Source organism: Hemiscyllium ocellatum, chromosome 37 (genome assembly GCF_020745735.1).
Source record: "Hemiscyllium ocellatum isolate sHemOce1 chromosome 37, sHemOce1.pat.X.cur, whole genome shotgun sequence".
Taxonomy (NCBI): Eukaryota; Metazoa; Chordata; class Chondrichthyes; order Orectolobiformes; family Hemiscylliidae; genus Hemiscyllium; species Hemiscyllium ocellatum.
Window position 1 is genome coordinate 19,275,563 of NC_083437.1, and position 12,118 is coordinate 19,287,680.

At 38.2% G+C, this 12,118-nt stretch overlaps 1 protein-coding gene across 4 annotated transcripts in view; it reads left to right on the plus strand.

The window, feature by feature from the left end:
* Positions 1-12,118, plus strand: part of prdm2b (PR domain containing 2, with ZNF domain b) — a 187,213-nt gene that overhangs the window by 86,776 nt on the left and 88,319 nt on the right. For all 4 annotated transcript variants that reach the window (XM_060852381.1, XM_060852380.1, XM_060852382.1 and 1 more), the window contains exons 2-4: positions 5,960-6,022; positions 8,974-9,091; positions 9,769-9,872. In XM_060852381.1, the coding sequence (XP_060708364.1) occupies positions 6,014-6,022; positions 8,974-9,091; positions 9,769-9,872 (231 nt within the window). In that variant the 5' untranslated portion in view covers positions 5,960-6,013. The remainder of the gene's footprint in view (positions 1-5,959; positions 6,023-8,973; positions 9,092-9,768; positions 9,873-12,118) is intronic.

Genomic DNA, 12,118 nt, shown 5'->3' on the forward strand with positions numbered 1-12,118 from the left:
CTCCCACTTCAGTTTTCCAACGTCCATTGTGGTTTTGTCTCCTGTGATATTGGGTAATGTCTCTTTAAATTTTCACTTCCATTAAATCTTTGTTTTTGTACCCCTCCTCTAGCATAGGTAATTACAGCTATATACCTCTACCTTCTCTATTATCCATTCCCCCTGTTAAATCCTTATTTCCTCCTTCGTCCCCTACTCTCTTGTTCGAAATCTGCATAGTGTAACATCAAACCAAATGTAGAAACCCTGTAATTAAACCCACCTCTTCCATATGCAATGCTGCACATTTTCAAGACCTTCCTCATAATGATGATGTGGAGGTGCACGTGTTGGACTGGGGCAGACAAAGTTAGAAGTCGGTTAACACCAGGTTATAGTCCAACAGGTTTATTTGAAATCTGAAGTTTTCCGAGTGTTGTGACTTCAGCAGCAGTAACTTCACCTGATGAAGAAGCAGAACTCTGAAAGCTTCCGATTTCAAATAAACCTGTTGGACTATAACCTGGTGTCATGTGACTTCTGACTTTCTCCTCTTACTGAATTTTTTTTGGGACACGTCTACACTGCTCATATTATCAAACTTCCACATTCTTAAACACAGCTCTGAAATCCCTCACAAAATCGTATTTCAGATATTTAAACCATCCGGTCTCCATAGCCTTTGTTTTAATGTAGGATGGACAATTTCAAAGACATCAACAACAACAACTACCAAGTACATAATGACTTTAACATCCTAAAATGTCCTGAGGGCTTTATAGAAGTGCTATAAAGTAATATTTGACACCAAGTCACACAGATGAAAATGGGACCAGCATTTAGTCCCATTCAGCTGAACACGGATGGAGAGGTATTGTATCAAAGATTGCAGACAGATAGTGAAGGATGAGTGATAGTTTAATTTTAGAAGCAGGAATTAAGTATTCGTATGCACACTTTGTCATAGGATTTCAGCCTGTCTCTTTGGTCAACTTATTGTTTTTATTGCACATTTCAATTCCATCATTTGCAGAAAAATAATATTTGAGCTCCAATTATGGTGTCCATTTCAAATACTTTCCTTGATGATGTGCAGTGTCTGATCATATTTCTGAGCATGGTACTGAATGGCTTTTTTTGAAAATAAAAAACAAAAGTTTGCTGCTTCATACTTTAGGACTATTTACCATCCATTTTATCAGTCAAGTTTCCAAACACTGAATAGATACATTTTAAACGAATTCTGCTCATATGGTTGTTAATTAGTACTGATGAATAGAGATATACACCACGCAAACAGATCCTTTGGTCCAACTCATCCATGTCGACCAGATATCCTACATCAATTAAGTCCCATTTGCCAGCAATGGCCCATATCCCTCTACACCTTTCCTATTTACTTTGGAATATTAGGTATGGTGCACATGCACAGATTGTGCAGTACTCACTTAATCCTAGGCCTGACTTAATGTCAGTTCCCTGCCTTAACTTATTGTGTCTTTGCTGGCATGCCTCAAGTGACCTGATGGTTTTGTAAGATATAACAATTATTAGGGACTAATTTACAGATAGTGAACTGTGTGGAGGTAGCTTTTAATAACCTCAATCTTGGTTTGTTTCACAGCTTTCCTCTCAACCACATATTTATTATCTTATTAATTATGACTTTTTTAAAGTGTTAGCCTACTTGCTGCAGTTGTGATACTAGGTTTAGTCATGGAGTCATAGAGATGTACAACACGGAAAAATATCCTTCGGTCCAATTTATCCATGCCGACCAGATTTCTCATTTGCCAGCACTTGGCCCATATCCCTCTAAACTCTTCCTATTCATATATTCATCCAGATGCCATTTAAATGTTGTAATTGTACCAGCCTCCTCCACTTCCTCTGGCAGTTCATTCCATACACTCACCACTCTTTGTGTGGAAAACGTTGCCCCTTAGATCCCTTTTAAATTTTTCCCCTCTCCGCCTAAATCTAAACCCTCTAGTTCTGGTTCTGGACTCCCCCACCCCAGAGAAAGACCTTGTCTATTTATGCTATCCATGCCCCTCATGATTTTATAATCCAGTATAAGGTCACCCCTCAGCCTCTGCTGCTCCAGGGAAAACATCCCCAGCCTATTCAGCCTCTCCCTATAGCTGGTCACCGGCCTCCAGTTTGAAAAGCAACTCTCCACCACCACCCTCTGTCTTCTACCTTTGAGCCAGTTCTGTATCCAGATGGCTAGTCCTCCCTGTATTCCATGAGATATAACCTTGCTAACCAGTATACCCTTGTCGAATGCTTTACTGAACTCCAGATACATTAACATCCACCAGTCTGCCCTCCTCAATCATCTTCGATACTGCTTCAAAAAACTCAATCAAGTTCAAGAGGCATGTTTTTCCAAGCACAAAGCCATGGTAACTTTCTCTAATCAGTCTTTGCCTTTCCAAATACATGTAAATCCTGTCCCTCAAGATTCCCTCCAACAACTTGCCACCACCAGTGTTAGGCTCGCTGGTCTATAGTTCCTTGGCTTTTCCTTACCACCTTTCCTGAATAGTGGTATCACGTTAGCCAACCTCCAGTCTTCCAGCACCTCACCTGTCTCTATTGATGATACAAGTATCTCAGTGAGGACCCCAACAATTACATACCCTGGAACTCTGTGTGAAGCTAGGGAAACCTGATCAGGTCCTGGGGTTTTAGCCACCTTTAGCCAGTAAACACCGATGTAAAATATCAGTATCTCCCCCCATCTCCTGCAGCTCCATATATAAGCTTTGAGAGGCTCTATTCTCTCCGACGTTATCCTTTTGTCCTTCATGAATTTATAAAATCCCTTTGGATTCTCCTTGACCCTACTTATCAAAGCTATCTCATGTCCCCTTTCTGCCCTCCCAATTTTCCTTTTAAGTGTAGTCCTACTGCCTTTATACTCTAAGGATTCACTCGATCTCTGCTGTCTATACCTGACATATACTTCCTCCTTTTTCTTATCCCTTGCCATGAATGTATATTGTTTCAAATTGTAGTTTTAAGAAGTCAGTAGATTGAGAGATATACCAGTCTGGTATAGGATGGATCTTTAAGTTTTCTCCTCAACAAGGCACAAATCAGTTACTAACTTATGAGGTTATGATTCTAGCATCTTGGTTAGATTATATGAGCATGAAAGAGTTTGTCATCCACCCGAATCAAACTGGCATCATACCTGATAGGAAGATGTTTAATAACCTTGCATGGTTATAATAACCTTGCAAGGTTATGATGTACAGGACAGCAGTTGGGCATCTGCCTTAGCAGTTCGATCAAGGGGATGTCCTTTGACAGAATATCATACACCTCCATGATGTATGTATGGTGTTATCAGATAAGGCTTTCCCCTCTCCTCTGTTTTGCTTTTATATTGTGTTGAATCTTTTAACCAAGTCTGTCAGCAGGGATCCAGACATAAGGGTGACAACTGAATCTGTTGTTTCTTTCTCCCTACACCAGCAGTTTGCACTACCTGAAGGTGCTGGGGCATTCCCTGAAAGCGACATCAACCATTTTCCCATAGTGAAATAGAAATTGGGCATTTGGGAACATCACACTTATTCATTGAGATAAGAACCTGATCATGAGGTGTAATATGCTCTCTGTATTGCTCTGAGTAGCATGGGTCTGACTCATGCTGACTCTAATGCTGACTCTATGGCAGTGACTTGAGCTATCTTCCACTTTAAATGTAAATCAGAAATGCCATGTGTCTACAGGGCCATGATCTGCAAGCTGCTTAGGCAAAGAGTGCCCAAGCGAAAATTGCCCAACATCACCCCTTACCTAATGAGTTCTGTCTGTGCTCAGTGTTGCAAAGAATGACTTTGACCATGTTGTCTCAATGTTTCATTCAGTTGGACTGCACCATACCCCTCTCCATTAGAATACAATTTATGCAGAAAATTACCTTTGTCCACATATCTATCAAATGCTGATCCGCATATCAAATGCTGTACCCCCTGTAAAGAAAATAGATGATGGATCCTATTGAAAGGTTTCATGAGCAGACTGCCATAGTTATTTGAAAGAATACCTCATAGCTAATACTTTTAATCAAGCACCAAAACTTAGCTTGGTAGTGAAAAATGCTCCCTTCTCAAAGTACTCTTGCATACCTGGAGTCTTGCTGTCTCTGACTGCTACTCTTTTGACATTTGTTATGGGAAAGAGTGTGCTAGTTTCTTCCTTCTACAATGTTTTTGCAAAGCATATCTGGAAAGAAATGCACTTTTTTAAATGGAGATTCCTCCCAAACAGTTCCATAATGTAGATTGCAGAGCTGTATCGAGGGACACAGACCAAGACAAACATACAATGCTGCTGGAAGACGATCAAGTGAATGTTGCTCTTTTTTTAGTCTACCCTAAATGTGCCCAGTGGAAAAAACTCTTGGCAATTGAGTATTACAGAGTAGCATGTTCCTCCTTGAAGGATGCACAAACGTTTGGAGCTGAAGCAAAACTCTGGAGAAAGACCACTGTAATAGGCTTTCCCACCATGAGATACCACAGGATTAAAAAAACCTGGAATGTTTGTTTGGTTGTATATGTGACGTAAAATGACTTAAGTCATAAGGTATTACGAGACACTTTAGGGTGTCATATACTGTATTGAAAAAAACTGCTGTGTTACACTTTATGTAATCTTAATGTTATGTAATGTTAAAATTTGAGCTCTTATATTGTACAAGTATACGAGTCAGGAGCAGGACGAGACCATTTTACCTTTCAAGTTTGCTCAGACATGCAGAAAGACATGGCCAATATGATTGCAATGTCAGATCCCTCTACCCTTGATTATGTTTCAACTAGTTGCTTCATAAGAATCTATTTATTTGTGCATTAAAAACATTTAAGGGCTCTGCTTTCAACAATTTTTCAGGGAACTCCAAAGGTTCACAGCTCTTTGGGCAAAATGTTTTTCTCTCAATCTGTTTTAAATGGACAACCCTGATTTTTTTCGAACAGTAGTTCCACTTTCTGTCATAAGAGAAAATATCTTCATTGCATTGTTATGACACAGTGTTGAACCCTTCTGCTAATTAGGTCAAACACCCAAAAAAGCTCACCTTGCCTCATAATCTGTTAACGTATGAGTGACGGAACTCCCAATTTGCACTGTTGTTTTAAAAAAAAACAATTTATTCTTTAACTTTAAAAATGAACATTGAACAACAACTATTTACAACTCTAAGCCTCCTTTCACCTAACTACTGCTATCTGCCTCCAATTCTACATCAATAAAACATCGCTATTAAAATGGCATCAACTTAATTTTCAAAGCCGTACAGTGACTGTCTCTGGTCTCTGTCTACTTCTGGCTGTACATGTCCTTTGATCATCTTTGGTCTTTTGCTGCAAAGATGTTTCATATGAAAAAGTACCCTTGACAGAGAGTGTTTTGCTAGCAGTTACTCTGACAATGGTGATTAGTCACATTCTCTAGCTAACTCTCAAAATACTGGCTTCTTTATACCTCAAATATTGGATTGCCTCATTGGTTCGATGTTGTGAAAAACAATAACTTCAAACTTGATTGGGTTTTAATATCCTGGGGCATAATTTAAACTTGTTAGATTTGAATGGTGGTCAAAACAGCTGAGGTATCTAGTTTACAGCCAAATGTTACATATTTTCAATTTTCCAGGATGCACTGAGATTGCTAGTAAGTCACATGACAGGTGCCTGCAAGGTCTTAGTGCAAAACCGCCTTCACTCTCTCTTAAAGCTGCAGTACACACCTTCAACTTCATAACAGCATCACCCAGTGAAGACCTTTACAAGTTGTATGATTAAGGTGTATTTTTGGAAAAGATGTTTATGTCAAAAGGGATGAATCCAATCTTGTAATATTGTCATTCCTCATGCGATTTCCCATTTCAGATAAAGGCTGAATGAAGTGTAGTCTATAATTACTACTTTAAGATGTGCTTTCACTTTTTGCTTTGCAGCGAATGATCGATCAGAAGAGGATATCTAATGAGCGAGCGATCCTGTAGTTTGCAATGGAGGAAGTGAGTTTAATCGTAATTTAGATCCTTTCATATGTGTGGTGAATTCTGTATTATTGTCTTGTACGTTGCTGAGAGGGAACAAAATGAAATGTCTTGTACAAAGTACAAGATGCTAGTTGCAGTTGATATATTTCCCTTTTCTCCTGAACTACACATTTTTTTTTGTTCAAAATCCTTTGCTGTTTTCATGACCTAGAAATATATGTTGGTGACCATAATTGTTTTAATTTCATGTGTGGCTTAATATTTTTTGTTAGATTTGTTGGATGTGGAACAGATCCCTGTATTAAATGCCCAAAGTTGTCAGGTAGATACAATCCACAACATATTTCCAAATCAGGGTAATTGTGGTTCTCTCTGCTATACATGCATCCCAGTGCAATCGCATATTTCAGTATGTCTACTTGAGGGATGATGCTTATTTTTCGATTGTTAATAATATCACCCACCTTGGCAGAGGTTATTTCTGAGGAATTGATATTCGCACACCACCTTCCTCATTTTCAATACTTTTGAAAAACAAAAAGACAGAATCCTGGAGATTGCAAGCATTGCTTGTTTTTATATCCAATATTAAAAACTTCAGGAGGCATCTATGCACAGAAAAGTAAGGCTATTGGCCTGATTTTTCATTTGTTGGGTAACACAAGCGGATGGAGTCGGGAGCACTGTCTCCCACAATCAGAGGCAACCAGAAGGATTTCTGAGTGCCAAGTATTTATGTTGAAAGTTGGTTGAGAATTTGTACTCCCATTAAGGCATAACTTCTTCCATTGATACTGCTGGGGAGAAGTTGACCACTTTTTGAAATGGTAATGCACTTTTTCTGAGAGCTCTTTTTGTAAATGGCTCAGTATTTATTTGTACAAAATAAACAGATGTCCAGTGCTAACACCTCCTTGTAAGGTGTCACGTGCTTACTTGAACTATCATGTTGACTAATTTTATAGGGCTCCAGTTTAAGGAAATTATGAATGTTTGTTTGTATTTTTTAAGCAGTCTGCACATGCCATTGTCACTACAGAATTAATTGGTTGTGTACAGAATATATAATAAGTTATGGGGAGTCTGAGAGACCATGGGGTAGAGGAGTGAGATGTGAGGCCAAGATAGATGGCAGGTGCAAGTTGGTTTTGAGGTGTAATGGAGATGCAGTTGACACAAAGGGGACATTGGGAAATCAGTAAAACCTTGTTATTTTGAAAAGGTGCCAGAATCCAAACTCATGACTCCTCTTAAATCCGTGAACAAAGAGGCATAGAGAAGGGCCTTTCAGATGCTTGCATTCCCATAATGAGTTGACAGTGTTGCAAATGACCACAAAACTATACCCCATGCCAGGGAAAATTAGTGCCACCCACCCTTTTTTTTCAAAGGTCTTTGGAGTCTTCGCAACGCCAGGAAAATCCAAGCAGTGTTTCGGTCAATGACCTTCTTATCAAATCAAATGGCATAATTGTACATGGAGTCATACAGCTTGGAACCAGACCCTTTGGTCCAACTAGTCCATATTCCCAAACTAAATTAGTCCCATTTGCCTGCGCTTGTCCCAAACCTTTCCTATTCGTGTACTTATCCAAATGTCTTTTAAATGTTGTAATGGTACCTACATCCACCACTACTTCTGGCATTTCATTCCACACACAAACCAACCTCTGCGTATAAAAAAAAGTTGTCCCTCATGTCCTTTTTAAAACTACGTCCCCACCCTAGGGAATCTTCCATAAGGTCACCCCTCAATCTCCCATGCTCCAGTGACAGAAGTTCTGACCTACCCAACCAGTTTTAAAACTCAAACCCTCCATCCCTGATAAATCTTTTCTGAACTGAGAATGTGTTGCTGGTTAAAGCACAGCAGGTTAGGCAGAATCCTAGGAACAGGAAATTCGACATTTCGGGCCAGAGCCCTTCATCCGAAACATTGAATTTCCTGTTCCTAGGATGCTGCCTAACCTGCTGTGCTTTAACCAGCAACACATTCTCAGCTCTGATCTCCAGCATCTGCAGACCTCAATTTTTACTCGAAATCTTTTCTGAACCCTCTCCAATTTTAATAATAGTCCTCATATAGCAGGGCAGCCAGAATTGCTCCATTGAAGCCGCACCAACGACCTGCACAACTTCAAATGACATCCCATGTCCTATACTCAACAGTCTGAGTAATGAAGATAAGAATGCGAAACTCCTTCATAACCATCTTATCTACCTTCGATGCAAATTTCAAAGAATTGTGTATCTGATCCCTTCGATCTCTGTTCTACAACATTTCCCAGGGCCTATCATTAATTCTGAAAGTCCTGTCCTCCTTTGTTTTACCAAAATGCAATGCCTCGCATTTATCCAAATTAAATTTCATTTGCCACTCCTCAGTCCATTGACCAATTTGATCAGGATCTCTTTGTTATCTTAGATAACCTTCATCACTGTCGACTTACTAATGTAACTACTTCACTGCATGATTATTGTAGCTAAACCTATTCCTTCATTCACAGCAATATTAATAACAAAGGTTTCTAGTTAATAGCTGAAGATTGATGGCCTTATTTTCATCTCCAAATTTAATGGTCTGAAGTAATGTGAGATAAGAAAATTAAAGCTCTAATTGAGATTAATTAGCTCAGCCTAAATCTTGGAGAGCGGGTCAATCCTGAAATGTTTGGCTCAGTTACTCACTGGCCAAATTGATGGTCCATTGGACTATTTGAGATGAAAAGTTCAAAAGTGCCCTGTTTTTGTTCAATATCCAGTACTGCTTTCTACAAGAGGATAGGAGGTTTTAGGATGCTAACATCATCAAAAACAGTTTTACTGCAGTTGAAATTAACTTATTACATTTAATAGAACATTTTCTAATAAGCTGCTGTGCAAATCCAAGCCTTTCTTTGCCAATGTATTCCTTAACTAATAGTCTAGTTCATAAAATAATCTTCCTTATTATTCTTAATATGCAGAGCGATCCATTAACTACACCTGAAATTGAGATGTTAGCTGATGTGCCTCAACGTGTGTTGAAGGGACTTCCTCAAGAGGTGACTTTAAAACCATCAGCAGTTGATGAGAAACGCTTAGGTGAGTGTTTTTGGACAATGTTTCATGAACCTAAAGACTGGCACTAGATGCTGTCTTTTGCGAAGCTTGCAGTTTTAACATGCATTATTTGAACTTCTGTCTTGTTATCTTATGGAGGAGCTGGGTTCAAGTGCATTATATTAAAATAGATGGTTGGCAAAACATCTCATTGTGCACGCAAGTTTGCTTTATTTTGGAAGATAATTGTGAGATCTTTATTGCAGTTCTGTAAAACTCATCCCCACCAATTACTAGCTCCCCATATTTATACAACCAATTTGCACACATCTAATCCTTAATATATCCATCACCAGTGGTCTCATTCCATTGGATGTTGGGAATCATTTCAGACGATATTAGACCTTTTGTGGGGAAGGGAGAGTGCGATTTGTAAAATCCCTGCTGATGTTCTGTTTGAAATCTGTGAATGACTGGTGAAATTGTGATTTGTTTAAGTTAATACTGTTTTTATCAGCTTAACTGAAGTTAAAGCCATTTAGAAATGGTGCATAGAATTTGACAAGTGACCAGGAGTTTTATGTGATATTAGTAAACAAGCTATATAGAAAGCTGCATGAACAAATATAGTTTAAAATGAGTTTATTTTAGCCAAAATTAAATGCTTTAAGTTTAAATGTTAAGTCTTGACCTTAAAGCTTCAGAAACTTGTCTTTCAGGTGTGTGGGCCACAAGGTCCATTCAGAAAGGGAGAAAATATGGTCCATTCTCCGGAGAAAGGAAGAAAAAGTCCCAGGTCAAGAATAATGTATATATGTGGGAGGTAAGCACTGTCTGTCTGGTTTCCAGGTGGTTAGTGCGTAGTTTAAAAGGTATAGTTAGTTATATGAACAAATAATTTTCATTCAAATGTTATTATTTCACTCAAAGTAAATGCACACGAAATGTCTTATTGTCAGAAACCTGATTTGTTATAACTCCAATAGCTATGTTGACCTTTGGAATTACGTGCTTTGATCTTCATCTCCTCTTCACTGCCATCATCTCTATGCTAGAAAACTGTAACTGACTTAATATTTCTGCAAACATTAAAGTATGGCCTCACTTTCTTTTTTAGAAATGGAAAAAAATATTAAATTTTCGTATTTTGGACACATTACTTCTATTTCAAAACACTAGCTTACTATCTTTAAGTCGCTGGAGATTAATCTGTCATCGGTTATTTCATTGTCATTAGACAATCTATGTATCCAATCTGCTGGAATGTCAAAATCATAAAATATTTACAAACACAAGGAAGTAATTTGGACCTTTGTGTCTGTGCCATTTTTTTGTATGGTAGCCATGATGTGAAGGTGCCAGTGTTGGACTGGAGTGGACAAAGTCAGAAGTCACACAGTGTCGGGTTATAGTCCAACAGGTTTATGTAAAATCAAAAGCTTTCAGTGCACTGCTCCTTTCTTTCCAAATACTATTTTCCCCATTAAGAGTTTGCCTTGGCAATTCTCCCACTTTTGCTTCAATTAGCCTTGCTTTAACTCATGAGTTTGTTTTTCGAACAAGTCCTACTTACTTCCTCCATGGTGAACTATATTCAAATATGATATTGTTCAAAATCAAACAAGTTCAAACTTCAGGTCATTAATGGAAAGTATGACATGATTTCACAGTTGAAAAAGATTTGCTATATCAATATCAAGAAACCCAAAACACAATAAGTAATAAGTTTGCATGTTCAATTTAAATCTTAACAATTAAACAAAGTCTGCTACTTTCTCCCTTCAATGACACCAAAAATGCCAATTTTGTAACATTACTTGTCTCTTAAATTAGACATCCTATCTCCTGGCTGACGTGCATCTCTTTTGCTGTAAAATGATTTTCAAATGAATGATTTTGTTGTCAAGTGTATTTTACGTAAGTATACAATAAAGTACTGTGAAATCTTTCACTTGTTGTGATGATTTGGTGCTATTTTGAATAATTTAAGAATGAGGGAGGGAAAAAAAGAAGAGCTTAAAAAGGATCCATCAGTTCTGAGCCAGACTACATCGTACCAAACTCTGACTGCTTCTCTTTGGTATCGTAGGTTTATAAGGAAGCTTGATTTCAAAATAGATTCTGAGAGTCATAGAAATGTACAGTATGAAAACAGATAGTTTGTCCAGCTCATCCATTCCGAAATGAATCTAGTCCCATTTACCAGCATTTGGCCCATTTCTCTCTAACCCTTTCCTGTTCATATACCCATCCAATTGCCTTTTTAAATGTTGTAATTGTACCAGCCTCAACCAATTTCTCTGACAGCTCATTGCATGCACTCACCACCCTCTGCATGAAAAAGCTCTCTCTTAGATCCTTTTTAAATCTTTTCCCTCTCACCTTAAACCTATGCCCTCTACTTTTGGATTACCCTGTCCATGCCCTTCATGATTTTATAAACCTCCTATAAGGTCACCCCTCTTCCTCCAACACTCAGGGAAAATAGCCCTCCTTCTCCATAAAAAGAGCAAATGCACAAGTACAAATGTTAGTCAATTAGCACTGATCACCACTGCTTTTATTCTTAGAAATAAGGTTGAGGTTCCACAGGCTCAATATCAAGTTGGATTTTTTTCCACAAGCAACATTACCATCTGACTGTAATATCATCTTTCTGGGTTTTGAAGACATGGTGTCTTTACAGTGGAGACTCAGCAACAGTTGTTGTTGCCCTCTTCATGAAAATATCTAGGATCACCCTTTCATAGCACGATGAGATTGCTCCTTTGATCTAACAATTAAACCACACAGATTTGCTATCAGACAGATTGTGTCTCACTATAATCTTCTAAAGCCAAAGATTAAGCCTTAAAATCTCATCTTTTAAATTTCATAATTTTTACATCAATCTTGTATTCTATGCCTTGTCTAATAAAGTAGAGCATACCAGCTGCTTTCTCACCACCTTTGTTAACTTGTCCTTTTAGAATCTGCAGACATGCATTTTCAGGTTCCTATTTTTTCACATTTATCTTTCCATTTATTGTGTATTTCCTTATCTCCCAAATTTTCATGCAGTGTTGTTCA